This window comes from Schistocerca serialis, chromosome 2, assembly GCF_023864345.2.
Source record: "Schistocerca serialis cubense isolate TAMUIC-IGC-003099 chromosome 2, iqSchSeri2.2, whole genome shotgun sequence".
Classification (NCBI taxonomy): domain Eukaryota; kingdom Metazoa; phylum Arthropoda; class Insecta; order Orthoptera; family Acrididae; genus Schistocerca; species Schistocerca serialis.
In genome coordinates, this window is record NC_064639.1 from 188,865,323 (window position 1) to 188,889,055 (window position 23,733).

A 23,733-nucleotide genomic window follows, 5' to 3' on the forward strand; every position below is an offset into this window, starting at 1 on the left:
TTGAACACTGAATCCAGTATTTATTCCTATGCACTACAGAGAAGATACACGGACTAACAGCAATAAAATCATTGCAGTCTATATTACAAAGAAGGGACGTCTGTTATTCAGGTGTTGTATAGTACGAAGAAAATTAAAAATTGGGTTCAGTCCAGGATTGAAGGCAGGAAGATTTTCTATTCTGTGAGGCAAAAGATTATTCCATGGCATATTAAGACTGGGAGGAAACTCTTGCTGTGACTCAGGAGAACCTGGTTTATTCGTTTCACTTCCCACAGAGTTAGATGGCCCGGAAGGCATACCAGATGTGCTACTAGCCACGTTGCCAGATTGTAGTGGTAAACCTGTTCCATTTCCAGTCCAATTACCTGGTGGTTCTGGGATATCTGTCCCATTTCCTGTCCAGTTACCGGGTGGTTCTGGAATGTCTGTACCATTGCCTGTCCAGTTACCAGGTGGTTCAGGGATATCTGTTCCATTCCCTGTCCAGTTACCAGGTGGTTCTGGAATGTCTGTACCATTGCCTGTCCAGTTACCTGGTGGTTCAGGGATATCTGTTCCATTCCCTGTCCAGTTACCAGGTGGTTCAGGGATATCTGTCCCATTTCCTGTCCAGTTACCGGGTGGTTCAGGGATATCTGTTCCATTTCCTGTCCAATTACCAGGTGGTTCTGGAATATCAGTTCCATTTCCTGTCCAGTTGCCTGGAGGTTCAGGGATATCTGTTCCATTTCCTGTCCAGTTACCAGGTGGTTCTGGAATGTCTGTTCCATTTCCTGTCCAGTTACCAGGTGGTTCAGGGATATCTGTTCCATTTCCTGTCCAGTTACCTGGGGGTTCTGGGATATCTGTTCCATTTCCTGTCCAATTACCAGGTGGCTCTGGAATGTCTGTACCATTGCCTGTCCAGTTACCTGGAGGTTCAGGGATATCTGTCCCATTTCCTGTCCAATTACCTGGGGGTTCTGGGATGTCTGTTCCATTTCCTGTCCAGTTACCTGGTGGTTCAGGGATATCTGTTCCATTCCCTGTCCAGTTACCAGGTGGTTCAGGGATATCTGTTCCATTCCCTGTCCAGTTACCAGGTGGTTCTGGAATGTCTGTACCATTGCCTGTCCAGTTACCTGGCGGTTCAGGGATATCTGTTCCATTCCCTGTCCAGTTACCAGGTGGTTCTGGGATATCTGTCCCATTTCCTGTCCAGTTACCAGGTGGTTCAGGGATATCTGTTCCATTTCCTGTCCAATTACCAGGTGGTTCTGGAATATCAGTTCCATTTCCTGTCCAATTGCCTGGCGGTTCTGGAATGTCTGTGCCATTTCCTGTCCAGTTACCTGGCGGTTCTGGAATATCAGTTCCATTTCCTGTCCAGTTGCCTGGAGGTTCAGGGATATCTGTTCCATTTCCTGTCCAGTTACCAGGCGGTTCTGGAATGTCTGTTCCATTTCCTGTCCAGTTACCAGGTGGTTCAGGGATATCTGTTCCATTTCCTGTCCAGTTACCAGGTGGTTCTGGGATGTCTGTTCCATTTCCTGTCCAGTTGCCAGGCAGGTCTGGAATACCCAAGTTCGTAGACTGCCCAGCACATATTGTTGCCTGGAACCGATAGAAGAGATTTATTATTAATTACTGTAGTTTAATTGTATGTGATAAGTAAAACATTTGTAAATGATAGCTGACACAGTGATAGACAGTAATTCATGTTGCAATTAAATCTAGGTTGTTGTGAAAAATTATTTCATTAGTGTGGTAGGAAGAAACTTTTGTTGTTAGAAATATTATAGTAACATATTAAACAATAAATTTTTCGTATCAGGAGTTTTTATGCAGAATTTGTGGTAACTCATTAACATATTTTCTTCCAAAGATAATGTACTCCAGCTGTCCACAAACAAGATTGTGCTCAAATACCCATGACATACAAATTTGTAGTCGCGACATTCTTTGATCTATTCTCGAAGCGTATTTTTGATACAGACATTGAAATTAGCGGCGGTATATGATAAACCCGTCCAAAGTTCCAGCTACCTTCCGTGGTGTCGTTAAGTTCTCCACTGGTCTCTCCTGCAGTGTCTTTGGTGGTGTACAGACTGCTGGCATCATTCAAGAATCTACAGAACAACGCTCTTTTGAAGATTATCGTAGGTCTCTAACTTGTATTCGTCCGAAGTCTGTCTCGAAACTGTGTTCTTTAGGGCCTCTGCCTTCAAGTTTTTTATTTCTCAGACGTTCGAGTACGTGTAAAACACTTAACGACTAAATAACACCCCACATAGTTGTTATATTTAGTAACAGGTTTAACCCAATTCTCTTTGATTCGGATAGAGTCTTCAAGGATATCATAATCTGGCTTATTCGTCTTAAATGAGAACCACTTGTTCCTATTCAATAAGAGGTCTCACTTCCATTTTCCTAGTATCGCATTGCTCTTTTAGGCTGCCACTAGTATCTGATTCCACTTTCCTTTTTACGAAACGTCGCATTCATCGCCTACAGTATGATGTGAGTATTTGGGAATTCCTCCCTTTTTCTGGCATAAATATTTTACTCCTCGTTATTTTCTGTTTTCTTTTCATAATCTGAGGTAGCATGCTAAAGGATTTTCAGTATGCTGATGCTATTGTTCTTCATTTATTAAACCAAACTTTTCAGCTTTCACTTCTCAAGTAAAGCGGTTCCGTCATTTGAAACTGACAAGCTGATTGAAGCATTAATGAAGAGAGTGACAGCATGCATTGTAGTATACCCTTTTATCCGCCATCCCCAGCTATTGCCTCTGTCTCTGCGCAAACCTTGAGTGACGTACATGATTTTACGTATTTATTATTGAAACTTTATACCCTATTCAGCAGAATGCTCCAAGCTCACTTTACATGCAAACTGTATTCACAGAATCACTACATCTATACAACTCAGGCTTAGTTTTATGTTGAAAAAAATGTGTCGTCTAGAAACAACTCATTTACGTTACATATGTGTTGTTTCATGTTCAGTAGCAACACTTTCGTACGTAAATAAAGGTAAAACGTATCTTTTATGATGTTCCTTCGCTTCTCTTTAATTATGCGAAAAATACAAAGGTTAAAAACTAAAAATTAAGTTGTTATATCTCGGATATCTCGGAAAACATAAGTACACTCCTGGAAATGGAAAAAAGAACACATTGACACCGGTGTGTCATACGCACCATACTTGCTCCGGACACTGCGAGAAGGCTGTACAAGCAATGATCACACGCACGGCACAGCGGACACACCAGGAACCGCGGTGTTGGCCGTCGAATGGCGCTAGCTGCGCAGCATTTGTGCACCGCCGCCGTCAGTGTCAGCCAGTTTGCCGTGGCATACGGAGCTCCATCGCAGTCTTTAACACTGGTAGCATGCCGCGACAGCGTGGACGTGAACCGTATGTGCAGTTGACGGACTTTGAGCGAGGGCGTATAGTGGGCATGCGGGAGGCCGGGTGGACGTACCGCCGAATTGCTCAACACGTGGGGCGTGAGGTCTCCACAGTACATCGATGTTGTCGCCAGTGGTCGGCGGAAGGTGCACGTGCCCGTCGACCTGGGACCGGACCGCAGCGACGCACGGACGCACGCCAAGACCGTAGGATCCTACGCGGTGCCGTAGGGGACCGCACCGCCACTTCCCAGCAAATTAGGGACACTGTTGCTCCTGGGGTATCGGCGAGGACCATTCGCAACCGTCTCCATGAAGCTGGGCTACGGTCCCGCACACCCTTAGGCCGTCTTCCGCTCACGCCCCAACATCGTGCAGCCCGCCTCCAGTGGTGTCGCGACAGGCGTGAATGGAGGGACGAATGGAGACGTGTCGTCTTCAGCGATGAGAGTCGCTTCTGCCTTGGTGCCAATGATGGTCGTATGCGTGTTTGGCGCCGTGCAGGTGAGCGCCACAATCAGGACTGCATACGACCGAGGCACACAGGGCCAACACCCGGCATCATGGTGTGGGGAGCGATCTCCTACACTGGCCGTACACCACTGGTGATCGTCGAGGGGACACTGAATAGTGCACGGTACATCCAAACCGTCATCGAACCCATCGTTCTACCATTCCTAGACCGGCAAGGGAACTTGCTGTTCCAACAGGACAATGCACGTCCGCATGTATCCCGTGCCACCCAACGTGCTCTAGAAGGTGTAAGTCAACTACCCTGGCCAGCAAGATCTCCGGATCTGTCCCCCATTGAGCATGTTTGGGACTGGATGAAGCGTCGTCTCACGCGGTCTGCACGTCCAGCACGAACGCTGGTCATACTGAGGCGTCAGATGGAAATGGCATGGCAAGCCGTTCCACAGGACTACATCCAGCATCTCTACGATCGTCTCCATGGGAGAATAGCAGCCTGCATTGCTGCGAAAAGTGAATATACACTGTACTAGTGCCGACATTGTGCATGCTCTGTTGCCTGTGTCTATGTGCCTGTGGTTCTGTCAGTGTGATCATGTGATGTATCTGACCCCAGGAATGTGTCAATAAAGTTTCCCCTTCCTGGGACAATGAATTCACGGTGTTCTTATTTCAATTTCCAGGAGTGTAGTTTATTTGGCTCTGCAGCCATTTCCACTGATGACTCATGAGACAAGTTATAGTTTGTTGTGAAAGATTTCAGAAGCATTTGAAAAGCAGCAGTCGCATACGAGGGCGTGCTGAAAAGTAATGCCTCAGAATTTTCTTTGTGAAAACTTTACAAGCTCTTTTAAAAAAAGCAAACTTCATTAACATCCTATATTTTTATTCTTCATGTGTACGTATTTATCACGCTGGCGACGAAGACATTTCTCCCAACAAAATTAGCCGAGCGGTCTCAGGCGCTGCAGTCATGGACAGTGCGGCTGGTCCCAGCGGAGGTTCGAGTCCTCCCTCGGGCATGGGTGTGTGTGTTTGTCCTTAGGATAATTTAGGTTAAGTAGTGTGTAAGCTTAGGGACTGATGACCTTAGCAGTTAAATCCCATAAGATTTCCCACACATTTCATTTGTCCCAACAAGAGACCAGTTTTCTGATACCGTCACTGCTGAAAGTTTGACAACCTCACCTATGTTTGCACCGCTTCATCACTATGCATGTGAAATTCTCGAAGGTGTTCTTTAAGTTTTGGAAACAGATGAAAATCGGATGGGGCCAAGTCAGGACAGTATCAAGGATGATCTATGATAGCGAACTCAAGGCGCCTGATTGTTACAGATGTCTCAACGCTCGTGTGTGATCCAGTTGAACGAGAGAGTCCTCCCATGTATCGAAGAACTCTCCGAATTCGGAACTCGATTCACAGCACGAGGTTCCTCAGGCACCGACATAGCTGCGTTACTCAGCGCCATGTTACATTCTACAATTCGGAGCTTTCTTGCGGTGGGAACGTGAAAAATAAGGATGTAGAATGTTGATTACGGTTGTTTTATTTAAAATGCTGCAAGAGTTTTCACATAAAAAATGGAGGCATTACTTTTCAAGATGCCTTCGTATTTTGAAAGGTTTTTGACTCGTAGTCTAACAACCCATTTGTAACAGCCCTTTAGCAAAAGTACATTATGACTATACTGGCGAAAAAGTTGGTAAAAGGCAATAATAATAAAAATCTGACACAAAAAATTTCAATGAGGTGACAAAAATAGTGATATTCACATATATAAACGGCAGTAGTATCGAGTAAACAAGGTACAAAAGAGCAGTGAATGGGCCTGGCTGTCATCCGTACTCAGGTGGTTCGCGTGAAAAGGTTTCCGACGTCATTGTGGCCGCACGACGGCAATTAACAGGCTTTGGACGCGGAGTGGTTCTTGGAGTTAGACGCATTGGACATTTTATTTCGGAAATCGTTAGGGATTTTGTGGTGTCACCGCCAGACACCACACTTGCTAGGTGGTACCCTTTAAATCGGCCGCGGTCCGTTAGTATACGTCGGACCCGCGTGTCGCCACTATCAGTGATTGCAGACCGAGCGCCGCCACACGGCAGGTCCAGAGAGACTTCCTAGCACTCGCCCGAGTTGTACAGCCGACTTTGCTAGCGATGGTTCACTGACAAATTACGCTCTCATTTGCCGAGACGATAGTTAGCATAGCCTTCAGCTACGTCATTTGCTACGACCTAGCAAGGCGCCATTATCATTTTCTATTTATCTTGTGATGCATGTAACGTCAGACCGATGTTCACCAAGTATGGATTAAAGTTAAGTATTCCAGAAGCTACGTACTCTTTTTTACTAGACTCAACTCCTTTAACTGTTCCAGACCTCACGCCAGCTTGCGTGAGCTTAAACGTGTGCCTTTCGGCTACCTCCTAGTGGCTTGGCTGTCTTGCCAAGTCACAACAGATTTCAAATTTCCGAGATCCACGGTGTCAAGAGTGTGCCGAGAATACCACATTTCAGGCCTTACCTATCACCACGGACAACGCAGTGGCCGAAGATCTTCACTTAACGTTCGAGAGCAGCGGCGTTTGCCTAGAGTTGTCTGTGCTAACGGACAAGCAATATTGTGTAAAATACATCCACATTTACGAATTCGTATGTGTGTGATGTCCTTAACTTAGTTGGGTTTAAGTAGTTCTAAGTTCTAGGGAACTGATGACCTCAGAAGTTAAGTCCCATAGTGCTCAGAGCCATTTGAACCCTTTTTAATGAATGACAATGAGCCATATCACAGGGCCACAATTGTTGGCGATTGGTCTGAAGAGCATTCTGGAAAACTCGATGGTTCGTTGATTTGTGGGAGAGGACCAAAGAGCGAGGTCATCGGTCCCATCGGATTAGGGAAGGATGGGGAAGAAAGTCGGCCGTTCCCTTTCAAAGGAACCATCCCGGCATTTGCCTGAAGCGATTTAGGGAAATCACAGAAAACCTAAATCAGGATGGCCGGACGCGGGTTTGAACCTTCGTCCTCCCGAATGCGAATCCAGTGTGCTACCCACTGCGCCACCTCACTCGGTCTGGACAATTCGATTGAATGATGTGGCCACGCAGATCGCCCGACATGGATCCCATGGAACATTTATGGAACATAAACGAGAGGTCAGTTCGTTCACAAAATCCTGCACCAGCAACAGTTTCGCGATTATGGACGGTTGTAGAGACAGCATGTCTTAATATTTCTGTAGGGGACTGCCAACAGCTTGTTGAGTCCATGCCACGTCCAGCTGTTGCACTATGCCGTACAAAAGAGGGTCCGAGACGATATTAGGAGGTTCAAAATGGTTCAAATGGCTCGGAGCACTATGGGAGTTAACTTCTGAGGTCATCAGTCGCCTAGAACTTAGAACTAATTAAACCTAACTAACCTAAGGACAACACACACATCCATGCCCGAGGCGGGATTCGAACCTGCGACCGTAGCCGTCGCTCGGCTCCAGACTGTAGCGCTATTAGGAGGTATCCCATGATTTTTGTCACCTCATTATATAGCTCAATAACAATTTATTCTACCTTCTGGAAGGTATTTGAACGAACTGCTGTAGTCAGGTTAAAGAACATAGCATGAACAATATTATTTCATAACCTCAGTTCGAACTTAGTAAAAACGAATACGCTGTGTGTCGTGAATTACCGATTCATGGCACAGCTGAAGTCCTGCCTTTCTGACCAACTGGCACCAGTGCTGGTGGTGCGTTCCCGCCGTATCAGAGCGCAGAATAGCTGAGCGCATTGCCACGATGAGGCAAGCAGTGGCTGCGAGAGGCAACAGACAGTGTAGTGTAGTGTGAGACGAGGAAGCGGCAGCAACCTCGAGTCAGCACTGGGGTCTGTGGGTAGCAGCGGCAGAACTTTGCATTTGGTGCTGGACAAAGAATGGCAAACCGGCCAGTCTTGTTTACATACAGGTGTGGCTAGGTCAGTGAGTTGGCTGGTGAGCAATAGCGTCTGGCTGCTGTCGGCCGATGGTAGTAGCCTCGTGTGTGTGGACGACAGGGTGGCTGCAGTCATCAGGGAAACCGGACAATAAACGAGTTGCGGGCGGTATGCCGAAAGCCAATGAAGAAGCACAACAGCAAGAGAACAACTGAGAGGTGAGTCAGTTGGACAAGACAGGGCGTCCATTTCACGTGGCCAGCAGTGGAGGTAGCCAGGTGGAGTAAGGGCTTGAGCTTGCTGCGACCGGCCGGCCGGTCGCAGGTTCGAATCCTGCCTCGGGCATGGATGTGTGTGCTGTCCTTAGGTTATTTAGGTTTAAGTAGTCCTAAGTCTAATGGACTGATGACCTCAGATGTTAAGTCCCATAGTGCTCAGAGTCATTTGAACCATTTTGCAGCGACCTGTTATCAACGAGAGGTATTAATTCCTGTTCCCGGGAAGCAGGCAGTCCTTTGGACGGTGGTGCACGGGGAAGGGTGTTGTGTCTTGTGCTCGGCAGAAAACTTCCGATGTGCAAACACCTGTTTGGCGTTTATTATTTGCCACAACGGCAGGGCTCATCCAGGGACTAGTATTGTTCTCTGAGACAGGTTGTTGTACGAAAATATTCTGTATGAATTAGATCCAAAGTGCGTACCTCATTTTATCATCAGTTGTGCTTAACTGATTAACAATTCCGACTTCTAACTTCTGATCTTGTTGAATTACTGTTCTGACCTATTTTGTCCAATGGCCAGTTTTGTGTAGCCTGGTACATCGTGCCTTAAGTTTCCATTTCCTGTTTCTCCTGTTCATTACTTATATTTGTATTAGTTTCGGAGCTTGGTGTTTCATCTCTAGTGGTTTAACTTTGGGTATTGTGTCCTGAGCTACAACCTAGCTATTTTAGTTTTCTTGCCATGCCTTTCGGCTCGTGTATTAGTTATTAGTGGTAATGTATTCTATTGTGTCATGCCCTACTTGTTATTGTAAAGCGAAATTAATTTGGAGAGCATTAGCAGAAAGAATCATTTACTTGTGGGATAGACGGTTGACGCCAAGTCTAGATCACTTAAATACCTTATAAGGGAATTATGTACTTTTAAGTGGGAAAAAGATTAACAGTTTTGCTGGGGCTTGCTACGACACAGTACATGGTGATCGCAGACACTCCAGCAGTACTCCAGAGCTAGTATTCTATACGTGGTCTCCTTTATAGATGAGCCACACATTCCTAAAATCTTCTCAGTAAACTGAAGACCGTTAGCATTTGCTGTTACTGAAATTACGTGCTCTTTCCGTTTCATATCGCATTCCAACGTAACGACCAAACATTCAATCGACGTCTCTGTGTCAAGCAGCGTACCACTAATACTGTATTCGATCATTACAGGATTGTTCTTCCAACTCATCTACGTTATTGCATTTCTCTACATTTAGGACATGCTGCCATTTATCACACCAAATTGAAATTATCTCTCAGTCTTCGCGTATCCTCCTAAAGTTACTCAACGATGCCAGTTCCTGGAACATTACAGTGTCATCAGAAAACAGCCCCCGATTGCTGCTCACCCTATCGGTCGGCCTGTTAATGAACATACAGAACAATAGCGGTCCCATCACATTTGCCTGGGAACTGCTGACGATACGTTTATCTCTTAACGAACACCCGCTGTCCAGGACAACGTACCGCGTTGTATTCTTTAAGGAATCTCGAGCCACTCACATATCGGGGCAACCCACTCATGTTCGGTATAATCGGCCTTTCGTTAAAAGTATGCAGTGCAGCACCGTGTCAAATGCTCCCTGGTAGTCTAAGAATATGGAATCTGTCTGTTGTTCTTCATTCATAGTTCCCAGGATATCATATGAGAAAAGGGAAAGCTGAAACTCACACGAACGGTGCTTTCTAAAACGGTGCTGATTCGTGGACAGAAGTGTTTCTATCTCAATGAAATTATATTCGAACTTATAAGAATTCAACAGCAAACCGACTTGAAGGATATTGGCCTGTAATTTTGTGGATCAGATCTTATACCGTTCTTACACTCAGGAGTCCCCTGCGCTCTTTTCCAGTCGCTTGGGACTTTGCCCTGGACGAGAGACTGGCAATAAATAGAAGCTAAGCAAGGGGCCAAACCCAGGATTACTAAGCTTTACGCAGTTTTTAGAAATGAATTTCTAATGCTTTAAATCACTATATTCTATTCGTCCCTGTGCAACTTACATGTAAATATTTTGGATATGTATACCGTAGTCATAGAATACTCGGTATGATTTCATCTTCAGTCATTGTAATATGTTATCCTACAACGTTTGTTTATTCTGTAAATAATACTATATGTTAAATTTTTGTAGCATAAATGACGTAGCCCACATCAAATATACAATTTAGTGCCTCACTGTTCAACGGGATGACTAAAGAGTGAGTCAATCAATATATACAATACAACAGGTTTTGTTCATCATTGTAGGGAGAAATTTAGAAATGAAAGGGAAGCTACATAGACGAACAGATTCGACATCATCAAAAATGTTACCAGACGTTATAGAGCATGTTCTCAGGCCCTTGAAAGAAGAAAACGGAGAACACAGCGGAACCATCAAGAGGGGCTTTGTGCATCAGGGAGAGGTTTACTATTGAAATTTGGAGAGAGCACTTTGCGGGATGAGTCGGAGAATATGTTACTTACTTCCAAATACATTACGTATAATGACTACGAAGACAAAATTCGAGAAATTAGAGCCAGTACAGAGGTTTACCGACGATCGCGCCATTCACGAATGGAAAAGGACAGAGGGGATCAGTTAGTGGTGTCAGAAGTACCCTCCACCACACACCATCAGCTGTCATGCGGAGTATGATATGTATTGTAGATTTTAGATATTTTCTTGATGATATTCTACGGTTTGTCTCTAATACAGAAATACTTCATTATGCACTGTAGGACCTTGATCGAGGTTGTACGAGAGCAGTTTGCAAATCAAAAATAATATGACTAACGTAATGTGTAATCATCACCTGGAAAATGAAACAGTACCATTTACTTAACAATGAATACATGGAATCACGTGATAAGGTTTCATTTTTATTTTGGGCAGTTGAAGCTAATGACTAGACGGACAAGTAAAAAGTAAACAGACAGGGGAAAGTGATCTGCTGTGCTTATGGAAAACTAAATAGGGCTTTCTAAATTAATCTTCCGATAGGTCTGGGAAGAAATGTTTCCACTCACCTTGTTACCTATTCTAGCTTATGACGTGGAGTCATGTCGAATACAAAGGACAAATTAGTGTCGATAAGAGATTAATGGAGAAATACATGTTAGGAGAGACAGAATAAAACACACGGTTCAGTGGAAAAATGCAATAAAAAATTTAATTATAACTGTAGTGATAAATGAATTGGATGAGACCGGGACATATGACCTCGTGAATGGGCGATGGGTGAACCAAGAAACTGGTTTAGATGAGACTATTAGAACGACCTAGTAGAACCTGGATGACACAAGAAAACAAACAGGGATTATGTTCAAACAACTGACGGTAACGCAGCCGACTGACGAACTGGACACCAGCCGATATTTTTACAGATGCACATTCGGTTATTTTCAGACAACAGCTGCAACGAGAGAGCGCTTTACAAGTAGTCGGGACTAAATCGACCAACAACCGTAACAGCACATTTTCTTGCCACAGCACTCTCTCGTGGCAGTTACGCCTTGAAAATGACGGTGTGTTCACCTGTCTAAATATCGGTATTTATCGAAGACGTCACTCGGCTGCATTCCCGTAATCTGTTTGAACGTTTTGTATGCCGGGAGAAACCCAAGTTTCAAACAGGAGCTATACTGATGGTCACAGCTGAAGACCAACATTCGTGGAAAAGCTTTGATATTCCAGGTACTTTAAGACAACAAATTGTGTATTGAAGTCTAAAACAAAAAAATAAAGATCTACGCATCACTAAGGAATTATCCGAATAGGGTAGAAATCGATAGCTGTGACGTACGTATACAGGCAGAGGAATGATTACAGTTTCAGAAAAATTGGATGATTCATTCAATAAATTGAACTTCACAAATTGAGCAAGTCGATAACATGTGGGTCCACCTCTGGCCCTTATGCATGCAGTTCATCGACTTGGCGTTGATTGATAGAGTTGTTAGATGTCTTCCTGAGGGATATCGTGCCTAACTCTGTCCAGCTGGTGCTGTAGATCGTCAAATTCCCCTACTGATCCGTGGTAAAAATTGCTGTTTTGAAGAGCGCGCCGCAGCTCGTAGTGTGAAGCAGTCGCCCTCCGTTTCTGGCGGTGGCGCCGCTGTGGCAATCGCAGCTTTGGTGTCTCCCTCTGGTGGGAAAGGGGAAAGGTTGCCTGTTCACGTGCATTTAAGGGGCGCTATGAGCTCGACAGTCGGTCAGTCTGGGTCAGTCTCTCGTCCCCAGTTTGCTAGTCTGTCTCTCGTCCGCATTTGTTAGGCAGTCAGTGTCTGTCTGTCGTTCGGAGTGCTAGTATGTCGTTCGGATCAACCCTTAAAGCCGGAGTCTTCCCACTCCGCCAGTAAGAGAACTCAGGGAGTGGTCGCCCGGTCGGGGCTTAGTTCCTGCATCTGAGCCTGCGCGTTGCGCCGCCAGTCTGCTCGAGTTTGCTCAGGCAATGGTCATTGGCGGTTGGATCGATTGGTTGGTCGGTCACGCACTGAGACACAAGATGACTTGTCCGCCTTGAGCGTCGGCGGATGTGAGGTCGCCAAGTGAGTCCAGTGGGCCGCGGCGTATAGCGAGGGGTAGTGACTTCGCGGTCGACACGAGAGCAACAGGAGTAAACCCACGACATCAGTCTGGCCGGTGCGAGCTACGACGCCATGAGACGGGAGATCGGCGAGCCTTCCTGCGTCCGTTGAAGCGGCTGGCAGCGGACGGTTCAGGAGAGCGATTTGGGAGGGTGCTGCGCCAGGTCTTCTCGAGGAATCGCAGTTTATTAGAAGTTAAGTGATTGGTGACATGTTGTTTGATTTACCCTTGTTAAATTCTACTTGTTTTCTTAGTGGAGTTACCAGCCGTTTTGCTTTGGGGTCGTCCCACCATTCTTCTCCGTTTTCCCACCCGCGGGAAGGTGGTTGTTTATAAATTGGTTGGCCCATTTTTCCCTTGTGGAGTATGGGCGGGTTAGAGCAACCTGCGGTTCGGGTTGTTCGGCAATGCCCCTATCAATCTACCGTACGTTAGTAGCTGCCTCTGTCACGTTTGTCGGATTTGTTGTATTAACGAATTTATTGCTTGGAGTCTAACGGCCTAATACCTGAAATATGTTTTGATCTTTGGAAACTTTGATATTATTCCTTATGATCTTGAGAGGCGGTATCTGTGTACTGTAGAGCATCTTAACTATTGTTTGGCCAACCTTGTAGAATTTTATATAAGATTGCATTTCATGGGCTTTTATTTAAATGATCATTTTAGTATATAAAGTTGCCACCCTTTCACTGTAAGGCTTTTCTTATAAGTTAAAATCAAGTTGCACCTACGGTGGCAAGGTCAATATTTTCATTGTTAGTGTTTTGTACCATTTCCATCCCTCCTACGGGGGGTGCATAGTTTGTGTGCTTGTGTAAATTGTTAAAACTCTTAGTTTAAAGTAATCTGGTGTGTTGCAGATTTGCACCAGTGTAGTCTTTCAGAAGCTGTTGTGAGCGGTCGTAACTACGGCCGTGTCAAAAGGGAGTGGCAAGGTTCTCTGCCCAAAAGCTCATACAGTCAAAACTTGTTTCTTTCTGCCTCTGAATAAATTGTAACTTTGATATTTAGAGGGTGCTTTCTGATTATAATTTTAAATCTATTTCTTTTAAAAAATGCTTTTAAACACTATTAAAGTGAATAAAAATTCCCATTTGTTAAAAGGAATTTGATTATGATTTCATCAGTTGCTCCCTGGCAACTACTTCCATGTTTACATAGTGTGATTAAATGTGTTAATGTCATCGATGAATCGCTAGTAAATAAAGTAAATTCTTAAGAATATTCTTTGAAAATAAATCACGGTTCACCTACTGATAATGCTCCAAATATTTTCAGCTGGGGAGAGATCTGGTGACCTTAAAGGCCATGATAGGGCTTGGCAAGCACAATTACAAGTAGTAGAAACTCTCACTATGTGCGGGCGAACGTTATCTTGCTGAAATATCACCCCAGACTGGCTTACACGAGGGACAACAAAACGGGGCGTAGAATATCATGAACGCACCGCAGTGTTGAAAGAGTGCGGATGAAACCAAATAGGTCGTGCTGTGAAATGAAATGGCACCCCACACCATAACTCACGTATGTCGGGTCGTACGCCAGGTTCGTATCCCAATACTGTCCGAACGTCTCCAGGCACGTCTTCGGCCTGGAATCTCATTGACTGGGCGCAGAAGTGTCTTCAGTGATGAGTCCTGCTTCGAACTGAGCCCCAGTGACCAGCAAAGACGTGTCCCGAGACGCCCCAGGCAGCGGTTGGATAACAACTTGACTGTCGCACGCCATAAGGCGCAACAATCAGGAGTGATAATCTGGGTGCCATTTCTTTTCATAGCAAATCCTCCCTTTCGTTGTCATCCGCAGCACCCTTACTGCACAATGGTACGTCGAAGATATTGTATGCCCCGTTCTGTTGCCCTTCGTGCCAAGCCGCCCTGGGCTTACACTTCAGTAAGATAATGTCCGTCCGCTAACGGCGATAGTTTCTACTACTTGTCTTCTTGCTTTCCAAAACGTACTTTGTGGTGCAAGGTCACCGGATCTCTTCCCAATTGAGAAGGTTTGGAGCATTATGGACAGGGTTCTCCAACCAGCTCGTGATTTTGACGATCTAACAATTCATTTGGATATAATTTAGCACGATATCCCTCAGGAGGACATTCAACAACTTTATCAGTCAGTGCGAAGCCGAATATCTGCGTGCATAACTGCCAGAGATGCACCGACGCGTTATTAACTTGCTCAATTTGTGAAGCTCTTTCTCTTGAGTAAATCATCCACTTTTTCTGAAACTAATCATTTGTTTGTCTGTACATTTACAGCATATATACAGATTTCCGTCCAATTCGGATATTTCCGTCGTGCTTGGTGAGTATTTTTCTTTTGTTTTAGAATGTGCCTTGTGTACACAGAAACACACTTCGCAAAACTAAGTCTCTAATGGATCTGAAGAGGAAAGTTTTGACCTATGGCAGTGACGCCCTGATTCAAAATGGTTCAAATGGATCTGAGCACTATGGGACTTAACATCTGTGGTCATCAGTCCTCTAGAACTGAGAACTACTTAAACCTAACTAACCTAAGGACATCACACAACATCCAGTCATCACGAGGCAGAGAAAATCCCTGACCACGCCGGGAATCGAACCCGGGAACCCAGGTCCCTGATTCAAAACTGGATATTAAGCGTCTGTGATGACATCCATTATCATGCCAGAAGTCTATTCCTGTGAGACATTTTTGACACTACAGCAAAAAAGAAGACGAGAAATGCTGGTGGCAGATACTATAATGTAACGAGACTCGATAATAAATACAGAAACTTTTCTTTGGGGCCGGCCGGAGTGGCCGAGCGGATCTAGGAGCTAAAGTCTGGAACTGCAGCGACCGCTACGGTCGCAGGTTCGAATCCTGCCTCGGGCATGGATGTGTGTGATGTCTTTAGGTTAGTTAGGATTAAATAGTTCTTAGTTCTAGGGGACTGATGACTTCAGAAGTGAAGTCACATTTGAACCTTTTATTTATTTATTTATTTATTTATTTATTTTTTTTTTTTGCCTGTCGTCAAATGGCGCTCTACTTATCTTCCTTTTAACATAATTATCTCAATGATATTCTAAATGACATATCACTTTTATTTTTCAACTACTAACAGATATTTGGCCAATGGCCTTGGCCGCAGTGGTAACACCGGTCCCGTCAGATCACCAAAGTTAAGCGCTGTCAGGCTGGACTAGCACTTGGATGGGTGACCATGCGGTCTTCTGAGTGCTTTTGGCAAGCGGATGCACTCAGTCCTTGTGGGGCAAACTGAGGAGCTACTTGATTGAGAAGCAGCTGCTCCGGTCTCGTAAACTGACCTACCGCCGGGAGAGCAGTGTGCTCACCAGATGCCCCTCCATATCTGCATCCAGTGACTCCAGTGGGCTGAGGATGACACGGCGGCCGGTCGGTACCGTTGGGCCTCCATGGCCTGTTCGGGCGGAGTTTTGTTTAGTTTTAACAGATATTTAGGAGCTCCTAAGTTTGCTCCATGGGAGAAGTCACTTTTGATGACAAAAGCAACGCTTTCTTCCTACTGAATGCAGATAACATAGTGTTGTTTTTCATATTAAGCAAGCATCTACACTACTAGCTATTAAGAGTGCTACACCATGAAGATGACGTGCTACAGACGAGAAATTTAACCGACAGGAAGAAGATGCTGTGATATGCAAATGATTAGATTTTCAGAGTATTCACACAAGGTTGGCGCCGGTGGCGACACCTACAACGTGCTGACATGAGGAAAGTTTAAAAGCGATTTCTCATATACAAACAGCATTTGACCGGCGTTGCTTGGTGAAACGTTATTGTGATGCCTCGTCTAAGGAGGAGAAATGCGTACCATCTCGTTTCCGACTTTGATAAAGGTCGGATTGTAGCCTATCGCGATTTCGGTTTATCGTATCACGACATTGCGGCTCGCGTTGGTCGAGATTCAATGACTGTTAGCAGAATATGGAATCGGTGGGTTCAGGAGGGTAATACGGAACGCCGTGCTGGATCCCAACGGCAGTCGATGTGACAGGCATCTTATCCGCATGGCTGTAGCGGATCGTGCAGCCACGTCTCGATCCCTGAGTCAACAGATGGGGACGGTTGCAAGACAACAACTATATTCACGAACAGTTCTACGACGTTTGCAGCAGCATGGATTATCAGCTCGGAGACCATGGCTGCGGTTACCCTTGACGCTGCATCACAGACAGGAGCGCCTGCGATGGTGTACTCAACGACGAACCTGGGTGCACGAATGGCAAAACGTCATTTTTGCGGATGAATCTAGGTTCTGTTTACAGCATCCTGATGGTCGCATCTGTGTTTGGCGACATCGCGGTGAACACACATTGGAAACGTGTTTTCGTCATCGCCATACTGTTGTATCACCCGGCGTGATGGTATGGGGTGCCATTGGTTACACGTCTCGGTCACCTCTTTTTCTTATTGACGGCACTTTGAACAGTGGACGTTACATTTCAGATGTGTTACGACCCGTTGCTCTACCCTTCATTCGATCCCTGCGAAACATTACATGTCAGCAGGATAATGCACGACCACATGTTGCAGGTTCTATACGGGCCTTTCCGGATACAGAGAACGTTCGACTGCTGCCCTGGCCAGCACATTCTCCAGATCTCTCACCAACTGAAAACGTCTGGTCAATGGTGGCCGAGCAACTGGCTCGTCACAATACGCCAGTCACTACTCTTGATGAACTGTGGTATCGTGTTGAAGCTGCATGGGCAGCTGTACCTGTACACCCCATCCAAGCTCTGTTTGACTCAATGCCCAGGCGTATCAAGGCCGTTATTAGGGCCAGTGGTGGTTGTTCTGGGTACTGATTTCTCAGGATATATGCACCCAAATTGCGTGAGAAAGTAATCACATGTCAGTTCTTGTATAATATATTTGTGCAATGAATACCCGTTTATCATATGCATTTCTTCTTGGTGTAGCAATTTTAATGGCCAGTAGTGTATTTACAGTAGAACTTTTCAAGAATGTAATTTCTTTCATTCGAGGAAATTAGTTGTGATCGTCGTTCGGATAAGATACCAAATATCTGAATTTTATTAACCAGGAAAATGTAGTGCGCACAATTTTCAGAGTAGGGTACATGCCGTAACGTTTATATTGTGACAGACTGAATGGGGTAAATAATAACGCATCGGTTGCTGTACCAGAGTTAGATGCGGGTAGCGAGTCGTAATAATTGGTATCTCTAAGGCACAAAACTACTAATACCTGAAAGTTGGATTCTTAGTATTCAGTACTATAATTAGTGTAACAGCAACACTTCTTATACTCACGGCCAAGGCAAAGCACAGGAAGTGAATGACGACCCGCGCCTTCATCTTGACGCAGTGTGACTGGCTTCAGTCGTGACAACAGTTTTTATAGTTGTTCGCAGTTGCGTGTTGCTACCAGCTGTCTTTTCTTCCGCCCCTGAGAACAGCTCATTCTACATATATGAAGTGTGGTGTCTGCATTATATGTTTAACCAGCTGTGGCAACGTTGACAATGAACAGCCTGACATTGCATGACATTTTTTCGCAAACATGTTTTCTTTTCCTGGCGACCAGTACCATGCCAGTAGTGTAACCCAGGTTCACTGAAGGATGACTTGCAAAAAAAAAAAAAAAAAAAAACTTATTTTACGGACTGAGTGAAAAAACGTTTCGTCGATTCGGAATGTGGACAAACTGACGGCATAGAGCGGAGAGTAGCGCAGCATTGCAAGAAAATGTTGTTTTCCCCCTTTCATTTCTACTTCAGTTTCTTTACGACAAGCGATTTGTACTGATAAGTAAACGAAACAGCGAGTTATACACTTCTGAGCTATAAAAATACTTCTTGTATTCGCTGTTGGATATCTTCACAGTATCCGTCGGTCTCCTGTGTTCATCCACCTAGCTACAGCACGCTTTCGCAGTTCTTTCTACATACACAGTAACTGTACGTGAATGTGACGATAAATATAAAAAAGTATTCTCGTGTTACTTCGAATTAAAAACAGAATGATATGAATATTTATTTTCGAACATCAACTAACAAGTGTATAGAGAGTTACCTACAGGTAATATGCAGAAAGCGGTCCACTGAATCTTCGAATCTGACCTCTAACTTAGATAATCTTCCACATACAGAAATTTTATTATGTTCTTCTGTAACTCTGATGGTAACTTTTTTGATTGTGGTAGTCTCAGATATAGTATACGACATTTACATCTTTTGCAAGTGATCCTGATTACAACTGACGCAAACATTATCTTCTGAATATATGTTGCAGATGACATTCTATTAATGATTTAATAGCTCCTTTCCTTTCACGAATCCAAACGAAATAATGTAAAACTCTTCTCAGAAGTTCTGAAAAGGCGCCTATCAGATATGCATCGAGATTCAGTCATATTACTACGCAGCTATCAACAGAAATACGCTGTAGGCCTACAAAACAAATTATTCAATCATTACTTGGTTGAAACATGGACATAAAACATAATCCTTTTCCAACTGGAAAAGAAACTATTTCATTGTGTACAATAAATATATTCTCCGCTACATGCATTATCATTAAATATTTACTGTTGAAAACATCTTTCTTCTTTCCGGTTCTGCAGCAACTGAAAGAAGTCTGCACAGAATTATTTTTAAATTTTAAAGTATATTTTATCAACTCATATTATTTTCTGAATATTGTTGCTTGTAAATACGTGTACATCGTTGAAGATATTCTTTTTTGTAAAGGCACACAATTTAATTCTCAGTTTTTTGTTTTAGCATTGTATATTGAATTGTGCGTTGAACTTCGTAATGCTTCAGGTTTTGAGGCTTTCGTTAATCCTTATACTGGCATCAGGTTTTTTGCACGTATGACAAACGGTTGCGTCGCACGTCAGTCAACCTAGCTTATGTAATCGAGTAGGGCGGGCGTTACATTCAGCTTCCTTTAGCATCTGATATGAATGGATGGCAGCTGTAAATGACGTCGGGTGATGCTGAAGGAATTAGATTAGGAAATGAGACACTTAAAGTAGTAAAGGAGTTTTGCTATTTGGGGAGCAAAATAACTGATGATGGTCGAAGTAGAGAGGATATAAAATTTAGATTGGCAAGGGCAAGGAAAGCGTTTCTGAAGAAGAAAAATTTGTTAACATCGAGTATAAACGTCAGGAAGTCGTTTCTAAAAGTATTTGTATGGAGTGTAGCTATGTATGGAAGTGAAACGTGGACGATAAATAGTTTAGACAAGAAGAGAATAGAAGCTTTCGAAATGTGGTTCTACAGAAGAATGCTGAAGATAAGATGGGTAGATCACACAACTAATGAGGAGGTATTGAATGGAATTGGGGAGAAGAGGAGCTTGTGGCACAACTTGACTAGAAGAAGGGATCGGTTGGTAGGACATGTCCTGAGACATCGAGGGATCACCAATTTAGTATTGGAGGGCAGCGTGGAGGGTAAAAATCGTAGAGGGAGACCAAGAGATGAATACACTAAGCAGATTCAGAAGGATGTAGGCTGCAGAAGGTACTGGGAGATGAAGAAGCTTGCACAGGATAGAGTAGCATGGAGAGCTGCATCAAACCAGCCTCAGAACTGAAGACCACAACAACAACAATGAACGAAAGTTGTATCTTCTGAAATTATACATGCGCGAGGGTGGTGGGTGGGAGCAGACGTTATTAGGAAGGACAGAATAAGTAGGGAGATGTGCGAGAGGGTTTTCTGATATAGGAAATGAAGTAAAAGATGTGTGAAAGTTTAATTCTGGATAGGAACTGCTCTTTCCATGGTGTCCTGTGCATTTTAGTTGGTAGCTTAGGAGCATCATGTGTCCTGTCGATTTGAAATGCGTAAGGTTTTCCACGATAATGGCTACAGAGTTATTATTGATGTATGAAACTCTCTTAAAATAAAATAGTAATGACAATGCGTATGCTAAAGACTACGAGGAGAGCTAGACATTCAAAGGCTTGGAATAAATACCAAAATTTGGGGTTTCCGGAAACCTGCACAACGTGGGTCGCGGAAAGGATAAATAAGAAAAGTTTTTGATAGACGTGGGTGATTTTTGGCATGATAGTAGTGCCAGTAGATAGAATGTACAAAGGTCACAACATTTATTGGATAGTGATATGCACATACACACATTGCGGCTGTATCGCGTACGTAACTTATAAAATGGCGGCTAATTGTCGAAGCTGTTATTTGTACTCAGCTGATTCGTGTTAAACAGTTTCTGAAGTGATTATGGCCCCACGACGGGAATTAACAGAGAATGATAGTTGGAGCTGGACGATTGGAAAATTCCATTTCGGAAATCGTTAAGGAATTCAATATTCAAAGATCTATAATATCAATAGTGTTCCGGCAATACCAAATTTCAAGCATTACCTCTCACAACGGACAACGCATTGACCAAAACGTCACCTCACGAGCGAGGGGCAGCGGACCTTGTATAGACTTGTCAGTGCTAACACTGCGTGAAATAACCGCAGAAATCAATGTGCGTCGTACGACGGCGAAATTTGGCGTTAACGGGCCATGATAGCAGACGACCGACGCGAGTGCCTTTGCTAACAGCACGACATCACCTACAGCACCTTTCCTGGGCTCGTGGCCATATCAGTTGGGCCTTAGATGACTGGAAAACCATGATCTGTTCACATGAGTCCCGATTTTATTTGGCAAGTGCTGATGGTAGGGTTCGAGTGTGGTGCAGACCACACGAAGCCACAGATCTAAGTTGTCAACAAGGCACTGTGAAAGTTGCTGGTGGTCCCATAATGGTGTGACCTGTGTTTGTATGGAATGGATTGTGTCCTCTGGTCCAACTGAACCAATCATTAAGTGAATATGGTTATGTACATCTGTCAACACCTGCTTTCTTTGGGATTGGAATTATTACATTCTTCTTGAAGTCTGAAGGTATTTCACCTGACTGATATATCTTGCTCACGAGATGGTAGAGTTTTGTCAGGACTGGCTCTCCAAAGGCTATTCCCGGGGCCTTGTTTCGACTCAGGTCTTTCAGTGCTCTGTCAAACTCTTCACGCAGTATCATATCTCCTATTTCGTCTCCATCTACATTCTCTTCCATTTCTATAATATTGTCCTCAAGAACATCGCCCTTGTATAGACCGTCTATACACTCCTTCCACCTTTCTCCTTTCCCTTCTTTGCTTAGAACTGGGTTTCCATTTGATCTCTTGATATTCATGCAAGTGGTTCTCTTTTTTCCAAAGGTCTCTTTAATTTTCCTGTAGGCAATATCTACCTTACCCCTAGTTATATGTGCCTCTACATCCTTACATTTACCCTCTAGCCATCCCTGCTTAACCATTTTGCACTTCCTGTCGATCTCATTTTTGAGATGTTTGTATTACTTTTTGCCTGCTTCATTCACTGCATTTTTATATTTTCTCCTTTCATCAAATAAATTCAATATCTCTTCTGTTGCCCAAGTATTTCTACTAGCGCACGTCTTTTTACCTACTTGATCCTCTGCTACCTTCACTATTTCGTCTCTGAAAGTTACCCATTCTTCTTCTACTGTATTTCTTTCATCCATTCTTGTCAATCGTTCCCTAATGCTCTCCATGAAACTCTGTACAACCTCTGATTTAGTCAGTATATCTAGGTCCCATCTCCTTAAATTCCCACTTTTTTACAGTTTCTTCAGTTTTAATCTTACCATTATATAATCTATCTGATACCTTCTAGTATCTCCAGGCTTCTTCCATGTATACAACCTTCTTTCATAATTCTTGAATCAAGTGTTAGCTGTGATTAAGTAAAGCTCTGTGCGAACTTCTACCAGGCGGCTTCCTCTTTCATTTCTTAGCCCCAATCCATATTCACCCACTACGTTTCCTTCGCTCCCTTTTCCTACTATCGAATTCCAGTCAGCCATGACTATTAAATTTTCGTCTCCCTTCACTATCTGAATAATTTCTTTTATCTCATCATGCAAATCATCATTCTCTTCGTCATCTGAGGAATTAGTTGGTATATAAATTTGTACTACTGTGGTAGACGTGGGCTTCGTATCTATCCTGGCCACAATAATGCGTTCACTATGCTTTTTGTAGTAGCTTACCCGCATTCCTATTTTCCTAATAATTATTAAACCTACTCCTGCATTACCCCTATTTGATTTTGTATTTATAACCCTGTACTCACCTGATCTGAAGTCTTGTTCCTCCTGCCACCGAACTTCACTAATTCCCACTATATCCAACTTTAACCTGTCCATTTCCCTTTTTAAATTTTCTAACCTACCTGCCCATTTAACGGATCTGACATTTCACGCTCCGATCCGTAGAACTCCAGTTTTCTCTCTCCTGATAACAACGTCCTCCTGCGTAGTCCCCGCTCGGAGATCCGCATGGGGGACTATTTTACCTCCGGAATATTTTACCCAAGAGGACGCCATCATCATTTAACCATACAGTAAAGCTGCATGCCCTCGGGAAAAATTACGGCTGTAGTTTCCCCTTGCTTTCAACCGTTCGCAGTACCAGCACAGCAAGGCCTTTTGCTTAGTGTTACAAGGCCAGATCAGCCAATCATCCAGACTGTTGCCCCTGCAACTACTGAAAAGGCTGCTGCCCCTCTTCAGGAACCACACGTTTGTCTGGCCTCTCAACAGATACCCCTCCGTTGTGGTTGCACCTATGGTACGGCCATCTGTATCACTGAGTCACGCAAGCCTCGCCACCAACGGCAGGGTCCATGGTTTATGGGGGGCGGGAGGGGGGGGGGCGGGATTACAGGATAGGATGCTTTATTTGAGCTACGTCAAACCGTGTTAAGTGTTGCACAAAAGGCATCAGTTTCCTTATTTTACTATACATGAATCTGCTTACTATTAGTTGAGGGAGACATAAACTGACTTTCAAAATACTGATAGGTGTGAGGAACAGGATATCGTTATTCACGTAGTCCATGTTTCCGAATCTAGCACAAAGGAATGCATTGTGATATCAGTCAACACTCAACATGATAATTTATTCCGTGCGAAGATGACTTGAAACACAAAACGGCCGGCATGAACCCGAGGGCAAAACTGAGTTGAAGGCAAGAGCATGTCGCGAT

General features: G+C 44.0%; 1 protein-coding gene across 12 annotated transcripts; it reads right to left on the reverse strand.

Moving 5' to 3' along the window:
• On the reverse strand, nucleotides 1-18,079 carry LOC126456912 (putative per-hexamer repeat protein 5). 12 transcript variants are annotated; one of them, XM_050092840.1, is made up of 4 exons: nucleotides 17,942-18,079; nucleotides 792-1,596; nucleotides 711-749; nucleotides 1-542 (listed from the first exon to the last, which is right to left on the reverse strand). In XM_050092840.1, the coding sequence occupies exons 1-4, from the start codon at nucleotides 17,984-17,986 to the stop codon at nucleotides 79-81; spliced, it is 1,353 nt and encodes a 450-aa protein (XP_049948797.1). In that variant the 5' UTR covers nucleotides 17,987-18,079; the 3' UTR covers nucleotides 1-78. The 12 variants fall into 12 exon arrangements, with proteins under 12 accessions (XP_049948797.1, XP_049948796.1, XP_049948795.1 ...); XM_050092839.1 differs by having other exon boundaries at nucleotides 1-1,001; nucleotides 1,212-1,596; XM_050092838.1 differs by having other exon boundaries at nucleotides 1-1,001; nucleotides 1,170-1,596.
• Between the last annotated feature and the right edge of the window lie 5,654 nt (nucleotides 18,080-23,733).